This window comes from Mus pahari, chromosome 6 (genome assembly GCF_900095145.1).
Source record: "Mus pahari chromosome 6, PAHARI_EIJ_v1.1, whole genome shotgun sequence".
In the NCBI taxonomy this organism is placed as follows: domain Eukaryota; kingdom Metazoa; phylum Chordata; class Mammalia; order Rodentia; family Muridae; genus Mus; species Mus pahari.
In genome coordinates, this window is record NC_034595.1 from 61,316,070 (window position 1) to 61,337,024 (window position 20,955).

Consider the following 20,955-nt stretch of genomic DNA (forward strand, 5'->3'; position numbering starts at 1 on the left):
ATATATATATATATATATATATATATATATATATATATGGAATCTCTCTCCCTAACTCCCTCTCTAAGTAAAATTTTTTCATACGAAATATTTCCATCATATTTTTCAATTTCCACAGCTCCTTCAAAATTCTTCTCACCCCTCTAACTCCCCAACTGTATGTTCTCTCTTAACAAATAAGACAAGACAAATCAAAAATAAAAACAATCAATGGGAAAAACCTGAGGGACCTTTGAATAACCACAAAAATGAAAATAAGAACAAGCAAGCAAAAGACCAATAAGACAAAACATTGCCAACACAAAGAAAACGAAACAAAAAATTTTCAAAAATAACATTGAATTTGTTTTTTGTTGGCCAGCTATGGCTAATCATGGTTCTTGAATTGAAGTGTGGTTGAAATACCTAGTCATATTCCATTGAATAAATTGATTTCCCCTTTGCCAGTGTTGTGTTGGCCAGTTTTATGTCAACTTAACATAAACTATAGTCATTGGAGAGGAAGGAGGCTCAATTGAGAAAATGCCTCCATAAGATCACGCTGTAAGGCAAGCCTATATGGCATGTTCTTAGTGATTTATGTAGCAGGGCCTAGCTTATTGTGGGTGGTCCTGAGTTTTATAAGAAATTAGGCTGAGCAAGCCATAATATGGAGCGAACCAATATGCAGCATCCCTTCATGACTTCTGCATCAGTGCCTGCCTCCAGGTTCCTGCCCAGTTCATTTTTCTGATCTGTCTTCTTTCTATGATGAACAGTGATATGGAAGTGTAAGCCAAATAAATCCTTTCTTCCCCAAGTTACTTTTGCTATGGTGTTTCATCACAGCAATAGTAACTTTAACTAACGCAAGTAGGTGGGTATCAATTACAGACAGGTTTTTGTTTGGGTTGGGGCTCCATGCTCACTTCTTCTTTTTTGTGTTGGGACCTTGTCTGGGTTTGAATCAGTGCAAGTCTTATAGCACCACATATCTGTGACTAACCTTTAATACATGAATGAAAGCAGAGTAAAGAAAGTCCAAATACCACTTAGATATACTGATTTCTTTTGCTTTGGCCACACTCAGGAAATGGATAGTTGGATCATATGTTAGTTCTGTTTACCGATTTTTTTCCATTCATTTATTTACCTACTTTATATGCCAGTCGCAGCTTCCCCTCCCTTCTTTCCTCCCAGTCCCTCCCTCTCACCATTTTAGATATTTTTTTTTTGAACAAGCTTCATAACATTTTCCAATGGGTCTGAATTTCACTAATATCTATTGCACTGTCCCACTTTTCATGCCTAAGTGTATTTTTCCTCTCTTTCTTCTGTGACTCTGGCTAAGTTCTTGTCAATTCTCTTCATCTTTACAAAAAAATGCCAGTTTATTTTCCATTTCATTAGTTATGTCCGTGATCTTTCTTTCAGGTTACTGTTTTGTTTTTTGTTTTTTGTTTTTCCACTTTTATCTTGTCAAAGTTAAGATTGGTTTTAGAGGTTGACAGTTAAATCTACCTTCAGTGTATGGAAGATTATATTCTGATTAGAGTGCATTTAAAGTACCAATACTTACAATTACCAAGGAACTTCTAGAAGTAAATTACTTTTGGTATCTGATTGGTATATTTCATAGCTCCTCATCTTTTCTTGTTTGAGATTTATAGTATTTAACTTGAACTTGTTATATAATCTTAGTTGTGTACAGATTTATATGCTAATTAATCAATCTTTATTAGTTACCTTCTATGTGCTTCTATGTGTCTGATCCAATTTGTTCTATTGGCAGAGTGGCTAAAGCAATGATGCTTCGCCAGGTTCCTGTGATCTATGTTGTAATTTCACATATCAGTCAGGATCCTTGCTGGAAACAAATGTTTTGCTTTAAAGTGGGTAATTTTGTTTATTTCATAAAGGGATTGTTTGCAAAGGTGGGGATAGAGTTCAGGGAGGTCAAGATGGGCTGTTTTACTAGTCTTAAGCTGCTGACAACAGAGAACATATCCTTTCCCAGGCATGATGAGGACTGAGAAGTGATTATTAGACACCATGGAGAAAAGTAAATGCACACAAAGATACTTTAACAAGAATGCTGTCTTTATTAGAACATTCCCTATGACCAGGCAGGGCAGCCCCACTCATCCTCTCCTTCATCTTTGGCAGGTAGGGAACCCCTAGAACACACAGGGGAGAAGAGGGTGAATGACAGCTATGGAGGACAGTGGAGGACACTAGCACACTCAACATCATTCATTAAGAGATCTCTGCTCTGTTACGAAGATTCCATCTGTGTCTTCTTCCCTTTTCATTTACATGTCTATTATTTTAATTAGAGTTTAAATTATTGCTTGATTAAATGAAACAGCCTTTTTTTCCCTTTTGACTCTTCCTTAAATATATATATTACTAGCAGTAATATATATATTGCTGATATATATATATATATATATATATATATATATATATATATATATATTGCTGCTAGTTAAGGTAGAGTTATAACTTGGGTCTTTTGACAAAACTTATCTCTGTATTTATTTAAACATTTTCAAAATTAAAATTATTGAGAATCATTTTGTTAATTTCATTTGTGAAGTTGGAAAAATACTCCCTTGATTTTGTGGTCTTGAAATTAGTATGTAGATCTTTTCTGTATCTTCTCATTTGTAATTTTCATTCAAACATTTGTTGAATAATATTCAGTGGACATATAAAAATTCTGTTTTGTATATTTCACAGTTATCTTTAGATTTGAGTCCCAAATGGTGAGACAATTTTGCTAAGCTAGGCAGTTTCTTGGTTGTTTTTGTTTAAAGATTTTGTATAGATTGAATTGCAGCTGCGAGTGTATTAGTGATTTTCTGTTGCTTACTTGTCAAGATTTTTTATTGTTTGAATGAAAAATACTATTTCAAAACCTGGCAGCATATTGATGAAAACAGAGCACTTTGTATAATTCTCCTTTGAAAAACTACCTCTTTAAAAGACAAAGATTGCCTCTGGTTTTTCTATTCACACGCGTCTCTAACAATAGATTTATTGACAGCTCTAAGATAAGACTTAATTCTCCACCCTCTCTCTTTCATCATAGTCTAAGCTTTTCTGCAGATTAAAAAGCAGATTGGAGTTCTACACGTGACCAATGACATGGAGACATCTTAGGTTTTTAGGAGAAGCATTTGACATTTTGTCACTAATCTGCAATAGGTGTAGGCCTGTATCTTTCTGTCATTTTTTTTTTTAAAAGGGCTAATTTGAAGTTGTAAACATCCTTCTTGACACAAGCATTTTGTTGATCTGCTTGTGGGAATGGCCATTGAGGTGAGAATAGAAGGTGAGCTACATAATTCCTCGGATTTCCAGAGTATGTGGGTAACTCAATATCATTTGTGACATTTATTTGGCTATTTATTAAGGGTAAAAAAAAAAGGAAGATTGTTAGTTATTGCTAACCTTCCTTTCCCCTGTCCCTCTGATCCTTTGGGCTCTCTGGCCACATTCTTCACTAAAACAAAACAAAACAAAACAAAAAAGGAACCTCTCTTGCAAAGCTTATGGTCTGAGAATGCCACATTGTTACAGATTTGTTTCCTGTGTCATTCCTGGCAAACTTATTACACAGTAGTGGTGGTCCACTACCTGTGGGACCAATAGCTATTACTAAGGAGGCACTGCAAGCAGGCTGGTAAGTTGTGTGTAAGACAACTGTGCTTTCTAGAAGAATGTTTGACATCTTTTTCCTATTACCTAAAGCTTTTCTAAGATCCTAGTGGTCTGTTTGCATTTTAAAATTTCTCTGTAGGAAAATATAATGTCTGACTTAAGATCTTCAAATTGCTTGAGTTGTATTTTTTTCTAAGCCTTCAAAAAGTGATGGTGGTGGTGGTGGTGGTGCTGCTGCTGCTGCTGCTGCTGATAGTTATTCTGGGTAGTCCTGCCATTTTCAAATAGACTTTCCTTCTTCAGTTATTAAATATCTTTATTGACATCTGGGTCACAACATGTTGAATATTTTATGAAAACCAAATACATAGGACAGTAGATGTAAAGTATTATATACATGGGCAGAGAAAATCTTTTATGTAATTTGAAATTTACTTGGAAATTGATAAACCCTTATATTTTATTATTTATTAATATATTATAGTAACTGTGAGCTTTGATTTCACTGTATATGAGAAACATTTTTAATACCTTTCTATTGTTTTAAATATATAGTTGAACTGCAAAATTTAGAATTTCAGGAAATATCACCTTTCTTTAATAAGTGTAATGAAAGATAATAGGAAATTGGAATTTTAAGTCCACTTATGAGAACTTTTATAGTTTTATATTTTAAATAAGACACCTACAATTTCAGAAGGCTTAGACTATGGTTTCCAAGATGGATTCCACCCTATCTTCTGTTATTAGGCATTGCTTTTGATACTTTAGAGAGTAGAAAGTGCCATGGGTTTATTAGTGTATGTTACTGGTTACTGTCCAGTAGTTGGTCGATGTACTTGGTGGTGAATCGAAGCTGCATCACTGTTTTCCATCACTTCTTTTCCATAAATGAAGGTGAATCACACGTATTTCAAAGAGATATTTTCAAACTTTCCAGTTGACTCAAATTTCTGCCAAAGTACCTCCAGAAACCCTTTAATATTTTCTTAGTTCTTAGAGAATTCCATGAAATACCTTCATCAAATTCACCCTCCAATCTGCCCATAATCCTGCCCTCTAATGCCTGTTTTGTTCTGTTTATTTTCAGAAGAGACCATCTCACCCACATTGGTTGTCAGTTTTTTTTACTTGATCTTGCCCATGCTTACTAGTGTTAAATGAAATCTCATAGTTTATTTTGCAATTTCCTAGTTACTAAGGATGTTATTCACTTTTTGAGACATTTCTTAGCTTTTTATACTTCTTTTGACAACCTTCTGAGAACTCTGTGTTCGTATCTATAGCCCATTTCTTTAACTGGGTTGCTTGTTTTCCTGAGTAAGTTTTTTGTGTTATTTGTGTATCCCTGATAGGAGTTCTCTGCCAGATGCATAAGTTGGCAAAGATTCTTTGCTACTCTAGCTTCCTCTTTACTGGCGTGATTGTTTTATTTGCTGTTGAGAAGGTTTTAAGTTTAATGAGGTCTTGTTTGTCCATTGTTGACCATAGTTCCTGGACAACTGGAGTCCTATACAGAAAGTCCTTTTCCACATGTGCCTCATGTAGTATATTGCCTGTGTTTTTTTCCCAGATATTTCAGCTTTTCAGGTTTCTCATTGAGGTCTATTACTCTCAGGTGTTTTTATCTATAGAAAATATATTTCTCAGATCTGGTGAGCTTATTTTAGCTACATAAATGAAATTTCAAAATGATATATCATTTAAAATCGTGGACTGCTCAATTCTGGAGTTTTTCACTTAATATTTTCAAACAACATTTCACAACTTTTATGTGAAAAGAGGAGACAAATGTAGCAATAATTTGAATTTATAAGAATAAAACAAATTTTACTACTGTATCTGAAATAAAAGCACTAGACCCTGGGACACCTCCTTTGTGGGTAGGGAGGACACACACACACACACACACACACACACACACACANATATATATATATATATATATATATATAATATTTACATACACATGCATGCACACATATACATGTATGTGTAAGAATGTATATATGACTCTCCTGAAAGGTTTTTTTTCTTTGTAATGGTTATTGAGTATTTCCACTTGAATAATGCATGGATATCAATCATGACATATTAAAAATTTCTTAATAATTCTTCTTTTCATAAACCACCTATTATAGTTATTATACCATTAATCTTCTAGCCACCAAGCCAGAAGTGGTTTTATTCCTCAATATTGGAGATTGAACTCACGTCTTTATACACACTAAGCAAACCATTTACTAATGAGCTATACTCCCAGCCCCATCACACTGAAGCTTGCAACTTGTCACACTCAACCAATGCCGTTCTCTCTGATTGATTCAAGTTGATATGGTTAGTAGGATAATAATTTCAGTGCTTTTCATACTGAGATAAGACTCTATTTTTCTCATTAAAACTATTAACAAATAATTAGTGAAATTCTGGCATCCTACACACTAGATTGATGGGGTGGACATTTTACCCACATTAATTAATCAAAAACTTCCTCAAGGATATTTACTTTAAAATTATTATTATTAATTAATACAAACTGGCTGTGAATTCTACAGGCTCTAACACCAACCCTCCATGTAAAATATATACATGGTTTCAATAATGTCACAACTATTATGGTAGTAACTAACTACTCTGATTGGATTTGAGGGTTACTTTACAAGGAGGGATGGCAAGTATGGTACAATTAGCTTGGTATTGTGGCTGGGGAGGCCATAGACCTTATCAGGGAATTCATTTCTGTGTTATTTCAGCATTTATGACTATACTTATTTGCAAATACAATATTTATCATCACTCAGAAAAACTTTTGTTTACCATAAGTGGCAGAGAATTAAAAATTTCTTGGTTGCTTACAGTGCCAAGTAAAAGTAATGGTGGGTGTTTAGCCCTAAGCAGGACATTTACACCACCCATCTAAGGCTTGGAAATATGGTAGATATATGGTGGAGATGACTTAGTGATGGTTTAAAGATAGGGAGAAACTAGATGTGAGGGTGCACATCTTTAATCCCAGCACTTAGGAGGCAAAAGCAGTTGATCTCTTTGAGTTCCAAGTCATCCTGATATACATAGTGAATTGTATGACAGAGGAGGCTACATAGTGGGATCCTGTCTCAGAAATGAAAACTTCAATCAATCAATCAATCAATCAATCAACCAATCAAAATCAATCACTAAGCAAAGTCAGGTGGAGGGATGGCAAAATGCAGTCTTTTAGGCATAACATAGATTCTTCAGTTATAACCATATAGCATCTCTGATTTCCTGCAACATGTCTTTACAAGCCTGCATTTGCCATCAGTCAGTTATGGATGGTGAAGAGGTATATAGAGAGAGCCTCGCCCCTCCCTGATGGATTGGCTACTGATGGATTCTGGAGGATAGTAATCATTTTCTTTAGATGTCTTCCCACTGTTGAGCCCACCATGGTCCACCAGATATCTCAGAACCGAGAATCAAATAGATAATTCTGATTAAATCCAGTGTGTCCAAAACAAAACAAAAAGACCTAAACAAAGAAAAGGGATTCGTAATGAAGAGAGTCACTGGAAAGTATGAGAGGGAGATGAGAAAGGGGAAAATATATAGACTGCATTACATGCATGTGAAAAATTGTCAAAATAAATTAAAATTATTACAGAAGTAATTTCCTTTATTTTATGGACATATAGTTAGAAAATTGATACTTGTACATTTTTGTGAATTTATCTAATTTCAATGTGGTGTAAGATAGTCTATATTAGGAGGGAATTCAGTGAATTATATCAGTGAGCAAGGACAGAGAATGCAAATCTCACTTCCCATGCCATCCCTGAGGTATTTAGAATTGGGTTTTCTTTTACATTTGAGAGCTTCAATTTTTCCTTAATCTAACTGTCTGACTTCTGCATTCATTTAGAATTATGTAAGATTGCTTTTCAGAAAGCTATTAATACCTTTTTCATGTAGACTTCTATTGCTTTGTTTCATTTACTATTCCAGTTTTGTATTCTCTTCAACAGTTCCCAGCTCCACCTGACCAGTCAACTTTGTGTTCTATCACACTTATATCTTAAAAATGTGTATCATTTTCATGATTAATACGTATATGTAGTACTATAGCTTAAGATGCTAGCCCTGGCTTATGTTCACTCTGATTTGACTTCCCTCCTACCTTCCCTCTTGCACATTTTCTTATACTGTTGATATTCTAGACCCATCAAGTATTTCAACTTTTATTATTTTGCTTTAGTCCATATGTGTGTAATCTTATAAACATTTTCCCCTTTGTAAAAAGCTCTCCTTATCCTTAAATTTCAGTATTGATTGGGTAAACATTTATTACCATATAAAGTTCAAGTTTCTGAACATAGAATTATTCTCACAGCATTCTCAGTATACTACATTTCATGTGTGGTAATTTCTGTATATGTGTCTCTACCTTAACTTCTAGAATATGAACTATGTAAGAATATGTTTCTGGAACCATAGATTTATTACCGGCATATCGTAGTGTATTTACTTTTCTTTCTAAAATAGGGATCGCCTTGTCAGCACTTCAATAAAATGTGCAGATGACTCAGAAAAAATATATTCTTTACACACACACACACACACACACACACACACACACACCACAGAGTTTTGTTATACGACATTATTTGGTCAGTGGAAATTTAATGGACACAGCTTCAATTGATACTTTAATGTGCTTTGTGTAATTTGGCCTGTGTTTGTTTGTTTTTGTTTGTTTGTTTTATTATGCATTGTGAAAGGATGGTATATGAGGGAAAGTTGTTTATATCTTGATTCAGCTTTGTTATAAAGACCAGCCTGACTCCCTATAGACTAAATCAGAGTTGCTTATATGAAACCATAAACCCACCATGTGCAAGATTTTAAAAATAAATGCTTATATATGTTTCTGCTGGTGTTGAGCTTCACATGACACATTATTATTAGTTGTATGTAATGTATGCGTGTATTATATATGTGTGTGTGTGTGTGTGTGTGTGTGTGTGTGTGTGTGTGTTAACCTCCATCTGTTTCAAAGAGAAGTTTCTTCGTTAGGAGTTAGGACTATACTTTTTCTGTGGGTACAAAGACAAATAGAATATACTTAGAGATTATGCTGGTTTAGTTATTTTAGTTTATGACAGTTGTATGTTATACAGATACAACTACAAAACAACTCTCACATACGGCTTAGGAATTATTGATAAAGAGTGAACGGAATGATTTGAAGAGCCATAGGGTAAAAGAAGTTCCTGTGAAATTATGTCTTCTAGGAATGTCAGATGCTATGCCAATAAAATGTCTTAGCATGATCTGAATAAGAAAAATAGCAATAGAAGTTCTAAAGTGGATGAGGGAAAGTCCATAAGGTCTCAGCCGCACACACAGAACTAGGCAACTAAATAATGATGACAGGAGGGTGGACCCACTAATTGGTTATCCTATTCCAAATGGTCAACCTTGAAAACATTTATATAAGTAATATTATATAGATTGATAAGGGTGCGTATATTTATTTAGGAGTATGTATGTGTATGATATATACATATATATATATATATATATATATATATATATATATATATAAAACAATGATTAATGAAAAACAAGAGGCCATGAATTTAAAGAGAGCAAGGAGGGGTATATTGGAATGTTTAGAAAGAGGAAAGGGAAATGTGAAATAATGAATTTATATTATGATCTAAAAAATAAAAAATAACATAATAAATGCTTATTATAAGGGCTTGAAAAAGTGGCTCAGTGGGTAAAGTGATTGGTACAGAAGTTCAGAGACCTTAATTCATATACCCAGAAACTACAGAAAATCAGGCATGGTAGCACATATCTGTAATCCAGTGCTCTAACTATAAGATGGAAAATAGAAGATGGAGAATGCCTAGAAGCTCATGTGTCAGGTAGTCTGGCATATGTTACTGCCAAAGAGATGCTGCTGTCTTAAACAAAATGAAAGGAATAGACTGAGACCTGAGGCTGTCATCTTATCTCCACATGTCTGCTGTAGCACATACGCACTGCACACATATCTGTATTCATACACATGTACAAACACAAATACACACACACTCCATAAGAAATGTATAATATTGTCATCCATGGAGATATGGGATAACTCTCCACACAAGTAAGAACAAAAGAGAGTACCCTCACAGTTGGATTCCGTGGGGATTTGCATCTTAAATTGTACCATGCAATATATATTGCTCAGAGTACTGAAGTCCTAGGGAAAAATGCTAAATCGTAAACTAAGTATTGCCTTATTCTTTGTTGGGCAGCAATTCTTTACCTCTTCATTCCTACCCTAGGAATTTATTTTTTTTATTACTTTTACAAACAATTTTTGATAATCATTGTTTACTGAGTCTTAGACCTTAATGGACTACTCACTTTCTTCAGTTTCTTCTAGTTTATAAGTATAGAAAACCATGTACACATGGTTTTCTCAGTAAAAAGGAAGCAACATTTCATAGAATTTAATCAACCTTTTCAGAATTCCACATCTCAAGGAGCAGTTTAGCAAAGACATTGTGCTTTCAAACTTATTGGTGCAGTCTTCAATCCCCTTGTCACATGATGGCCATCTTTTAATCAAAGAACAACAAAAGCAATGTGAGGGCATAGTGGAGAGGCTAATTCTGAGAGTCATATTTGGGAGAAGTAGTAGTGAGCAAGCCTTTACTGACCAGACATAACACCTAAGGGGGCTCTTACTATGGAACAATCCTTGCATAAATGTGCCAAGAAAATAATAAAAATAAATGTTTGAAGAATATACAAATAAAACTGTATAAAAATATAAGATTGAATGATACATAAAGTTACACAGATATCTAGAGGCAGACCTTAGACTTTTGTTGGAGGATTATTTGGCATTATATACTTTTGGTGGTGGAAAGATCAAGAAAGGCATCTCAATGTAATTTGAAACATCCCGAAGGAATGGAGGTTGATGGGATTAGCACCAAGAGTAATGAAGAACATTTCCATGTTTGCTGTACATAGCCAGCAAGAGAAGGTTATTTGAAAAGGAATAGAAAGTGATGTGAGAATCTTTTCAGGTAGAGTAGGCTCAAGGTCACAAAGGTTATCACTGATAAAAACAGGTGTTCAGAACATTCTAATCAATAGTGCATACACAAACAAATATTTTATGTAGATAATTTTGAGTTTTAAGGAAGATTTATTTTAAAATGGCATTAACCCTTCATCTCATAATTTTAGTCATTCCATAATTAGTTCTAGAACATCAATTATTCATCCTGTATTCAGTGTTTATTGATTATTATCACCCAGTATGTATTTCAAGGAAATCACTTTGTTAGTTTACTTAGAGCATCAATTTCTGTAGAAATGGAAACAAGCATACACTTTAGGAGTTACACTACCAGATATCTCTGTATCTCAATGCCAAGGAAGTCTGTGGCTGAAACAATCAACAATTTTTAGGTTTCATGTGAAGTGAAATTTATTTGAAGTTATGATATGTACAAAATTATGAACATTAAACTTCTTCAAAATAAGAATGATACCAAATAAATACTCCTATCCTAGAATTTTCATTCACTGTCTTGCTGAAATCTCTTGAGGCTATTTACTAGAAATATTTCAAAGGAAAGCCTTGATTTCCAAGCTCTCTACCTATATATAACCCTGCTGCCTACAGGTCTTCTGCAGGCCTTGTAAATAAAAATTAGTAAGGGCTAATTTTCACTTGGTTATAAGCAAACTTATCTCTGATAGTTTAAATCTGCCAAATAATCAGCTACCCTTCAAATTCTAAAAGGAGTTTTTAAAATTTCTATTTCTGTTTTGACAATTGTTAATGACAATTCAGCCCTATAGACATATCTACAATATACCCTTAAGATTTGGGGAACAATCTCAAAAGGGGGTGAGGGGCAGAAAGATTCTAAGAGCCTGAGCACCAGAATGCTGGCTTACCTTTTATTCCTACTGACAATGGATCAAAGATTTTAATAAAAGTATTAGTTGGGAAGAAGAATCTCTCCTTTTCAAATACCTGTAGATTCGATCTCTGTAATTAGCCCTTTCCTCTCACTGCTTCATAAAAGTTTTTATTAATTTTGTTTTACCTATTTCATTATATTGATATTTATTATTGCTATTTCCATCTCCAGGTTTTGGGTTTTCCATTTTATATTATTAGTACCACTACATTTTTGTGAAGTTTGAGTATTAAATGTTACATTAAAATAATCTTGTAGATTCTCCCCATTTCTTTACCTTAATCTTTCTTTTCAGCTTCATTTTGCAGGATGCCTTATGTTACTGGATGTTGACCAATTCCCTTGCCTACCACTCTTTCTCCCCCTCAACCCCCCGGGATGAACTTTCTGTCTTCTTATACTTGAGATAAGAAGAATGTGATCTCATTTGTCAATTATTGGTTTTAATGCCTGTACAGTATGTGTTCTGTTAATAAATTCCTTCCCTGTACCTGTATGTAGAAGACTATTCTTTTTTCCTCTCCTAACAGATTCAGGGTATCATTCCTTTGTTGGTACTATTGATCTAGTTGAAGTTTAATTTTCTGTAGAGTAAGAGACAAGAATATAGTTTTGTTCTATATGTAATTATTTAGCTTTACCAGCACCATTTATTGAAGATGCTGTCCTTTTTCTTGTATATATTTGGTCTCCATTTTGCCAAAATTTAGGAAGTTTTAGGAGCATGGACTTATATTTGCATCTTCCATTCTATTCCTTTATTCAGGGGTCTCTTTTTAAGACTGTATCATGTTGTTTTATTGTAGTAGTTATATACTAGGACTTACAATCATGTGTGGTTATACATCTAACTGTTTTTTATTGTTGATGATTAATATTGCATCTTGGTTCTTTTGTATCTGAATTTATGTTTTGATATTTCATTTTCAACTTCCGTGATAAATCTAATGCATTTGAATTTTGATGGTGCTCATTGAAACTGTAGATTGCTTTTGGTTAGGAGGTAGGGTGGGGATTTTCATTATATCAATCTTACCAGTACATGAGATGGGTTTCCAGCTTTTGGTATCATCTTAATTTCCATTTTTGTGCTTTAAAGCTTTCATTGACCAAGGCTTTTACTTCTTTGGTTAGATTTATTCCAAATTTTTAATTTTGATGCTATTGTATATGGGATTGTTTCCCTGATTTCTTTTCCTTTCTTTTTTGCTATGCTTGTTGTGGTTTATAGAAAGGCTAATGATTTTCTGTGTTAATTTTGTATCCTCCTACTTCACTCAACATGTTTATAGGACATAGGAGTTTTAACATAGATCCTTAACATCTTCATATATAGAACTGTATCATCTTCAAATAGAAGTATTTTGATATTTTTCCTTATTGTTATCCTTGTGTCTTAATGTCTTAGCTAAGACATTTTGCTCTATTTTTGAATAGGAGTGAAGAGAGTGGACATTATTATCTAGTTCCTAATTTTAGTGCAGATGCCTTGAGTTTTTCTTTATCATCTTATTTATTGGCTATAACCTTGCATTACCTTTATTATATTGATCTATGCCCCTTGTATTCCTAGATTCTCAGGACTTTATGAAATGTGAGATTTTGTTAAAGGGATTTCCTTTTGATGGAGGCTTGAATTGACTCTGTGGCTTCCTCTCTGTAGCATAGCTCCTTTCACTGTTATTAATAATGCTGATCTGTAATGAGCATGCATGATCTATTTTCACTGTCTACTTCAATCTATTTCTTCAGTGTTTCAAAATTTTCATTGCAAAGGTCTTTCAATTCTTTGATTAAGTTTTTTTCCAAAGTATTTTATTTTTTGAGGCGATTGTGAATAGGAGGAATTAATCTCTTTTAAAACATGAGTTATCCTTGTTCATTTCTAGTAATCATTTTAAAGTCTACCAGGTATGATCTAAGTCTATCTTTAAAATTTTGACTTAATTTTAATGTTCTGTAACATATTAATATCATATAGCATTTTCTTTATGATTCTGAATTAGTTTGCATAATGTGACTGGTTTGGTATAAATTTGAATATTTAACCCTTTTACATTTGAGCCATTTAATATATTTGAGCTTAAAATATGTATCCTAGTTTTTTCCTATTTGTCCTTCATGGTTTTGATTTTGCTTCCTTCTTTTCCCTGTTGTTTATTTAAATAAATAAAAATATTGCTACTATATTTTTAAATATGTTTGCATAAAACCATAATACGATACAGAATTGAAGTATTTCAGGAAAATGGATATATAGTTACAGTGTATTGAAAGAACAATAGACTCAGAAGTCTTTATTTCAAAGTCTTTTTCTGATGCTTTAAAGTATGCATTTGAATAGTCACTAAGTACTTATGGGTTTCAGGTTCATCATTATTGGATCAAGGCGAAGATTTAGTAACATGAAGAAAGTCATTTTGAAATTTCACATTTCTAGAGAGACTGTTATATAATTATTAAGAACTCTGTACATAGTAACAATTTAAAGATTTCTTTTTCCATGTATTTTATCCAGCTGATATACTTCTTTTAATGTTGGAATGAACATTAATATGTACATTTTAGAATAAGAAATTTTCAATTGTCCAAAATTGTTTTAATAATGGAGTATATATCAAGTGCAATGATTTAAAATATACTTCCATTTATATTTCTGTGTTACCTATGCCAGGTCTGTTATGTAAACTGTTGTAGAGTTTGGTCACTAGTGGTTAGAGATTTGCTATTTGTATTCAAATGATTTGTGAATGCTAGTTACGTATTATATAATTTTGGAGTTGTTTCAGTTATTTATGCCATGTTTTTCTTGTATGTAAAATGAGATAGCAAGAGTATCTCATTCATGGATTTTGTTTTGAGGTTTAAATTGATTGGTAGGTATACTTAACCTTCAAGACAGTCTATATCATACATTAAAACCTAGAAATATTAATTTTCTACTAAAATTTATTTATTAATTGCACCGAAGTTAAAATTTACATTTTTCCTTTAATATAGGAACAAATACTTATATTTCATTTTTTTTGTAATTTCTACATTATTATATTTTTTATTTATTTTGTGTAGTGTGCATGGGTGGGTGTATGACAAGAGAATTTCCTGAAGGAGTTGGTTCTTCTTTCATTATGTGGATCCTGGTATTAAATTTGCATTTTCCACTTCAGTACCAACCATCTTTATACACTGAGCCATCTTTCCAGTGTAATAATCTTTAGTTTATAATGAGAAAAAAATGGAAAATTTTAAATGAATTTTTCATGGTCACTCAGAAAATGTAAAACTAACCTAAATAATTTGCCCTCAATTTATTCTCATTGTGTAATAAATACCCTTTCTTTAAAAATTGTCTTAATAGACAGTTCAATAATAAAAATTCAAAGAACCAATTTTATATAAAGAATCTCCTTGAGGATTATGAATACAAGGAAAGACAATTAATAGGCAAGTCTTTGGTCTTGATTAGTTGTGAAAATGAACAAGGTTCAACATACTAGAAGAAGTTTTATTCTACTCTAATGTTTTTTTTTCTAACTAAGAAACTGTATTATATGATTCATTCCTCAGTTTTTTGGGACATACAGTCTTCATAATCCAATCTTGTTTGTTGCACAAAGGGTCTAGATGATAGGGTCAGGCAGTGATGTCTGTACTGCAAGCTGGAGTATCTGAAAGTCTTCCTTATTTTGAGTTGCACTAAAGAGTTGCTAACGTTAAGACTATGATTGTTTAAACCAAACAGTCTAAACTATGTCAAACAAAGATTAGGACTAGTATCAGAATTCATAATATTGAGATGCACGAACTCCTATTAAAACAATTCTCTTATGTTTTGTTACAGGTAACCTCGGCCGGGTTGAGCAAGTCTCTGATTTTGAGTATGATCTGTTCATTAGGCCGGACACCTGTAATCCACGCTTCCGAGTCTGGTTCAACTTTACTGTGGAAAATGTGAAAGAATTACAGGTGAGGGAAATGGGGCTATCAAGTGTGATCTTAGAGAAGGAACCTAGTTTGCTTTCTTAAACAGCTGTTAAACCTCTGGCTGTAGCAGGGACCGTGAGTAGTGGGTAAAATGTTGACTTATGTTTCCTGATGGGAATGAATTAATGAAAACTTTTATCTAAGGAAAAGTGGGTTGTTTACTGATCAAATCCTTCTATGCAAAGATTTCTAGTAGAACACCATAAGTAAACACTGGATGTGCCTGTTGCTTTCTGTATCTAAGATGCTGTTACCTCATCTCTGTCAAGTTCCAGAAAGACATTTCTCAAAAGCCCCATCTCAGAAAAAGCTCTTCTCTTATTCAATGGGATGTTCATATTTTTAAGGTTGCATAACTCTTAAAAACAGATCATCTTCCATAAAGTGTGTGTCTTTGGGAATTCAAAGCTATTTCATTATTTGGTGATTCTGGGAAACCATGTATTTTTTTTTTGTCCATGTTTAAATTTTATGACTATATTAATCTGCTTTAACCTTGATTTCTTCAGGTTTACTTCCTAACTGCCAGTGACTCATGATACTTTTGAAAATTTGTTTTTCAGGAGAGGATATTGATAAAAATAGAGTGATAAAGTACATATCCATTAGCAAAGTCTAATTCTAATAAATATTGACAGTTTATTCCATTCAGACAGCTGCAAACGAACAGACTGCTCAGATTGTCCAGGCATAGTGATCTATGGTTCTTGTAAGCATATGGAAGTCTGGCCATGAAAAGTACCGCCCCCTTCCTCCCTAAGATCATCCTCATCAACAATACCAGGAGAAAGTGAGGGGCTTGTTAGGGTTCTCTCGGAATCAGTGCTGTGTGCATCTCCTTGTGCTTTTCACTTACAGCTTGATTCATGTTTTGGGGCCTGGAATTTTCTGGAGTTCAGGTACTCATGGGCTCTTCCTTGACACCATGCTATTCCTGGCATATTAGCCTTGATGTGCCAGGAAGCATTTGTGAAACCAAAAAGACGACCATGGAGCCATTTCCAATGTAATCACATTAGGGTCTCTTTATTAAAAGTTCGAGGTTGGGCTCTCCTCCAACCTAACCCTGACACAGCAGGGTGGGAAGGTGGAGCAGCCTGAACCCTCAGCAGGATAAGGTTTTATAGGGAATGGGAGTATGCGAGGGCGTGTCCAGCCTGGCGAGTATCTGATAGAATGACTATTGTAAGCCAACAGGTGGGTGTCTGGAAGCAAGACTGAACAATCACAAATGGTCTGAAAGTACACCTGAAACAATCAGACATTAATTAACAATCAGACATTGATTAGCTGTTGCTAGGAAGTAGCTAGGGAGTAACTCTAGGGTATGGGTCAAGGACAAGTGGGGTTCCTTCCTGGTACTTGGGTGCATCCTGGGTTCAGCTGCAGGTCAAGTTCTCAGGCTTTTTTTTTTTAAAGATAGAGGCCAGTCCCAAGATAGAATAAGTTTGGCCTCTCAGCATCAGCAGAAAAGGGAAGGACAGTGCACTTTTCAACTGTCACAATTCTCTGGAGTACCACAAACACAGCACTGAGGAACATATCATTTTTTGAAGTTTTAGAGGGTACCTGGTGGAAACTGGATATAGAAAGGTATCTGTATACTGGTAAATATGGCACTTCAGAGTTTCAGCATATGGGGAAGGTGATAAAAGAGCTGAAGCTCACACACAGACCCCTCCACCCTGGGCAACTCTTAAGTCCTGGCCTTGCTTCTTGCTTCTACCTAATTTTACATTACCAAGTCTATTGGCCATTTCCATGGTAATATCATGTGCATTTTCCTTTTTGGCCATGTACTGTGGCTCACCTGATTCCAGGATTATCCCATAAAACAACCAGTAATCTTCAAAATACTTTTCCACAATCTCTGTTGGCTTCCTGCAAGCGTCACATTCTATCGGGAAGTGGACATATATCCTCTTCTTCTGTTGCTGTTGCTAACGCAGCTTGGTAAGTTAGATTTGTTGCACACACACACACACACACACACACACACACACACACACACACACACACACACACTCCTCTGAAAACCAAACAACTATTATGCAGACAGTTTACACAAATGAAGGGAAACCTTTCTCAAATGCCTTGTAAATGTGCCAGGATATCCACATCCATAAAAAGGACCACACTTCTCTCTCTTACATAGTTTATATTCTTTTTTAATCTGATTTTTAATGCAAGCAGTTCACACTCTTGGGTGGTGCAGTGCAGAGGGAAGAGCGGGAGCAGGTGAGGATGAAGGTACGTGTCTAAACAAGACAGTGTAGCTGAAAGAAAAAAGAAAAGCACAGTGATAACCTTCAGTTGTTGTGTGCCTTTTGTCTAATGATTAGTTGAGGAATTGCACTTTTAATTTTTCATTCCTTGGAAAAGCCTTTCCAGTGCATGTTTTATTAACTATCATTTCCATAAATTTCAATTTTTGTATAACTTTTCAAGCAATTATTGTCAAACTAGTAATAGTAATAGCTTGCGCCTTTTCTTAGTGAGACTGAGAGGGTATCTGTAAATGTTTGGTAACATTTCTACATATTTGTCACTTTTAAAGAGCATTTGAGATTTTATATTGAGATTTTATATTTCCTATGGTAGACTTTGTAGGGCTGAGAATCAGACTCAGTATGTGTGCACTATACAAACACTCCACTTCTGAGCAAGCTGTACTTCAGCGAGTTTGCTTTTTTTATTTCTCCTCATTTATTTGTTATTGGATATTTTATCTATTTACATGTCAAATGTTATACCCTTTCCCAGTTTCCCCCTCTGGAAATCTCCTATGCCATCTCCCTCCCCCTGCTTCTATGAAAGTGCTCCCCCACCCACCCACTCACCCACTCCCACCTCCCTGCCCTGGCATTCCCCTACACTGGGTTATCTAGCCTTCACAGGACCAAGCACCTCTCCTCCCACTGATTCTGGACAAGGCCATTCTCTGCTACATATGCAGCTGGAACCATGGGTCCCTCCATGTGTACTCTTTGGTTGGTGGTTTAGTCTCTGGGACCTTTGGCAGCAGGTCTGGTTGGTTGATGATGTTGTTCTTTCTAGGGGGGTTGCAAACCCATTCAGGTCCTTAAATTCTTTCACTGACTCCTCCATTGGGGGCCCTGTGTTTATAGTTTATATACTTCAGCTTTCCTGTTGCATCTAAGACATCGTTATCTGCTAGAAGAGGGACTGGTTATTTTTTATTTTATTGTTATTATTATTATTATTATTATTATTATTATTATTATAACATATAAAGTTTGCAAGACCAAGGGGCCTCTCTTCCCAATGATGGCCGATTAGGCCATCTTCTGCTACATATGCAGCTAGAGACACGCGCTCAGGGGGTACTGGTTAGTTCATATTGTTGTTCCATCTTCAGGGTTGCAGCCCCCTTCAACTCCTTGGGTACTTTCTCTAGCTCCTCCATTGGGGGCCCCGTGTTCCATCCAATAGCTGACTGTGAGCATCCACTTCTGTGTTTGCCAGGCACTGGCATAGCCTCACAAGAGGCCACTATATCAGGATCCCTTCAGCAGAATCTTGCTGGCATGTGCATTAGTATCTGGGTTTGGTGGCTGATGATGGGATGGATTCCCGGATGGGGTAGTCTCTGAATAGTCCATCCTTTCATCTTAGCTCTAAATTTTGTCTCTTTATCTATATCCTTTCATGTGTATTTTGTTCCTTATTCTAAGGAGGAATGAAGTATGACCAAGAAGGATGACCATCAAGTGGATACTTCATTCCTCCTGTTTTATTGTTAAATAGAGACGTAGATCCTGTACTTATACTATTTCTTAAATTTTGGGCCAAATTAGGACTAACCCATGTTTCTTATTCACTTCAGTCTCCATGAACATTGTCTGTATATAGCTTATATTAATTAGTAAAGGAACAGGGATATGATTATTTGAAATTTGTGGGAAATCAATTCCTTCAGTTGTGCTACCTAATGCAGACTGTTGGGAAAGTTCCTCATGCATTTTGAATATTTTTGTTTGCTCTTCTAATTTGCTTATAGTGTCCATTTTATTCTTTGAAATGAAATGTCAGAACCATAGTGTGGCATTCTTTTCTAGGAATTCAATAATAGAGTATCATGGATTATTCTAAGGGATTATTTTCAGAAAAGAATTGGGTATGTTTATGAATACTTATTTTAAAGTTGTCATAGCTGATATTTAATTTGCCCCTCTGGGTTCTAACTATGCAAACAATACTATCATACGCTTGTTATACTCTGAAGCCTTAGATGTGTTTATCTAGTTTTTTTTTTTTTTGAACCTGATACTTCGTTCATTCACTATCTTTCTATGGCCACTGTCTCACCAACTCTAACCACATTATGAAGTTATGGAAATCTGTCTCAAGAAGGCAAAAAGATCTTCTAGAGAGATACTGTGTCTATCCCTAGCACACCGGATATTTGTTTTCATGGTTGCTTACATGAAAGAGAATGGTTTTGCTATTAAGTTTGACTTGTGAGATCTGCTTTTTACAATATCTCATCCTATAATCTCTTTCCATATCTTTCCAATTTCCGTTAAAATGGGAGCTGCGCAAATGTAATCTCAAGAACCTTATTTGGTGTTTGGTACTAGCAGACAAGAAAATATTAGTCATCACAGGCAGAGTCCATTAAACGAATTTTAAAAATCAAAGAATCAAATGTACTGTACATGCAGGGCTAGCTCTGGGGTTATTTTCTTTGATGTTTTGAGGAAGAGATAAAAGCTGGAACACACACTTCTGTATCACAGGACTGATATATTAGCCCCGCAAAAGTAGTTGTTAAATAGTACATTTGAAAGAGTTGATAGAAACTAAATGTCCTGGTACCTTTATGAAAAAGTAATTTTTCTCTCCATAAACTGATATTAAATATCCTTATGTAGAAATGTAATATTGATGCAGCAGAACACTTGTGTGAGGTAAAAGCAAATCTTTCTATTTAAATACTTATGATAAAATTTTAGCCAATAAGAAAAAAACGAAATGACATCCCTGGGCTATTTAAGCTTTTATCATTCACATAACATTTTTTTATATCCTAAATTTATCCTTTCCTTTCCTGATTACAATAGCAGCCGATGCTGAATGTAATAAACATGGAATATATAGATAATTTTTAGAAGCAGAAAATGAAACACAGACATATCATTTCCCCAGTTTGAAGTAAATAATATTAAGTTAGTTATATTCTCTATGCTTAGTTTTGGATTATATTTTATTTGTGTTATAAATATACTTTAATATATTGCTTTTAAGAACCTAAGCATCATTGCAGTTAATCTTATGTCATTAAATTTTTGCAAACATAGGAAATAGTTCTTTACCAGAAGAC

The 20,955-nt window shown here is 34.5% G+C and overlaps 1 protein-coding gene across 3 annotated transcripts in view; it reads left to right on the plus strand.

Annotated features, from left to right (window-relative positions):
- Positions 1–20,955, plus strand: part of Agbl4 (ATP/GTP binding protein like 4) — a 1,180,502-nt gene that overhangs the window by 165,851 nt on the left and 993,696 nt on the right. For all 3 annotated transcript variants that reach the window (XM_021199658.2, XM_021199659.1, XM_021199657.1), the window contains exon 3: positions 15,469–15,593. In XM_021199658.2, coding sequence (XP_021055317.1) covers positions 15,469–15,593 — 125 coding nt within the window. The remainder of the gene's footprint in view (positions 1–15,468; positions 15,594–20,955) is intronic.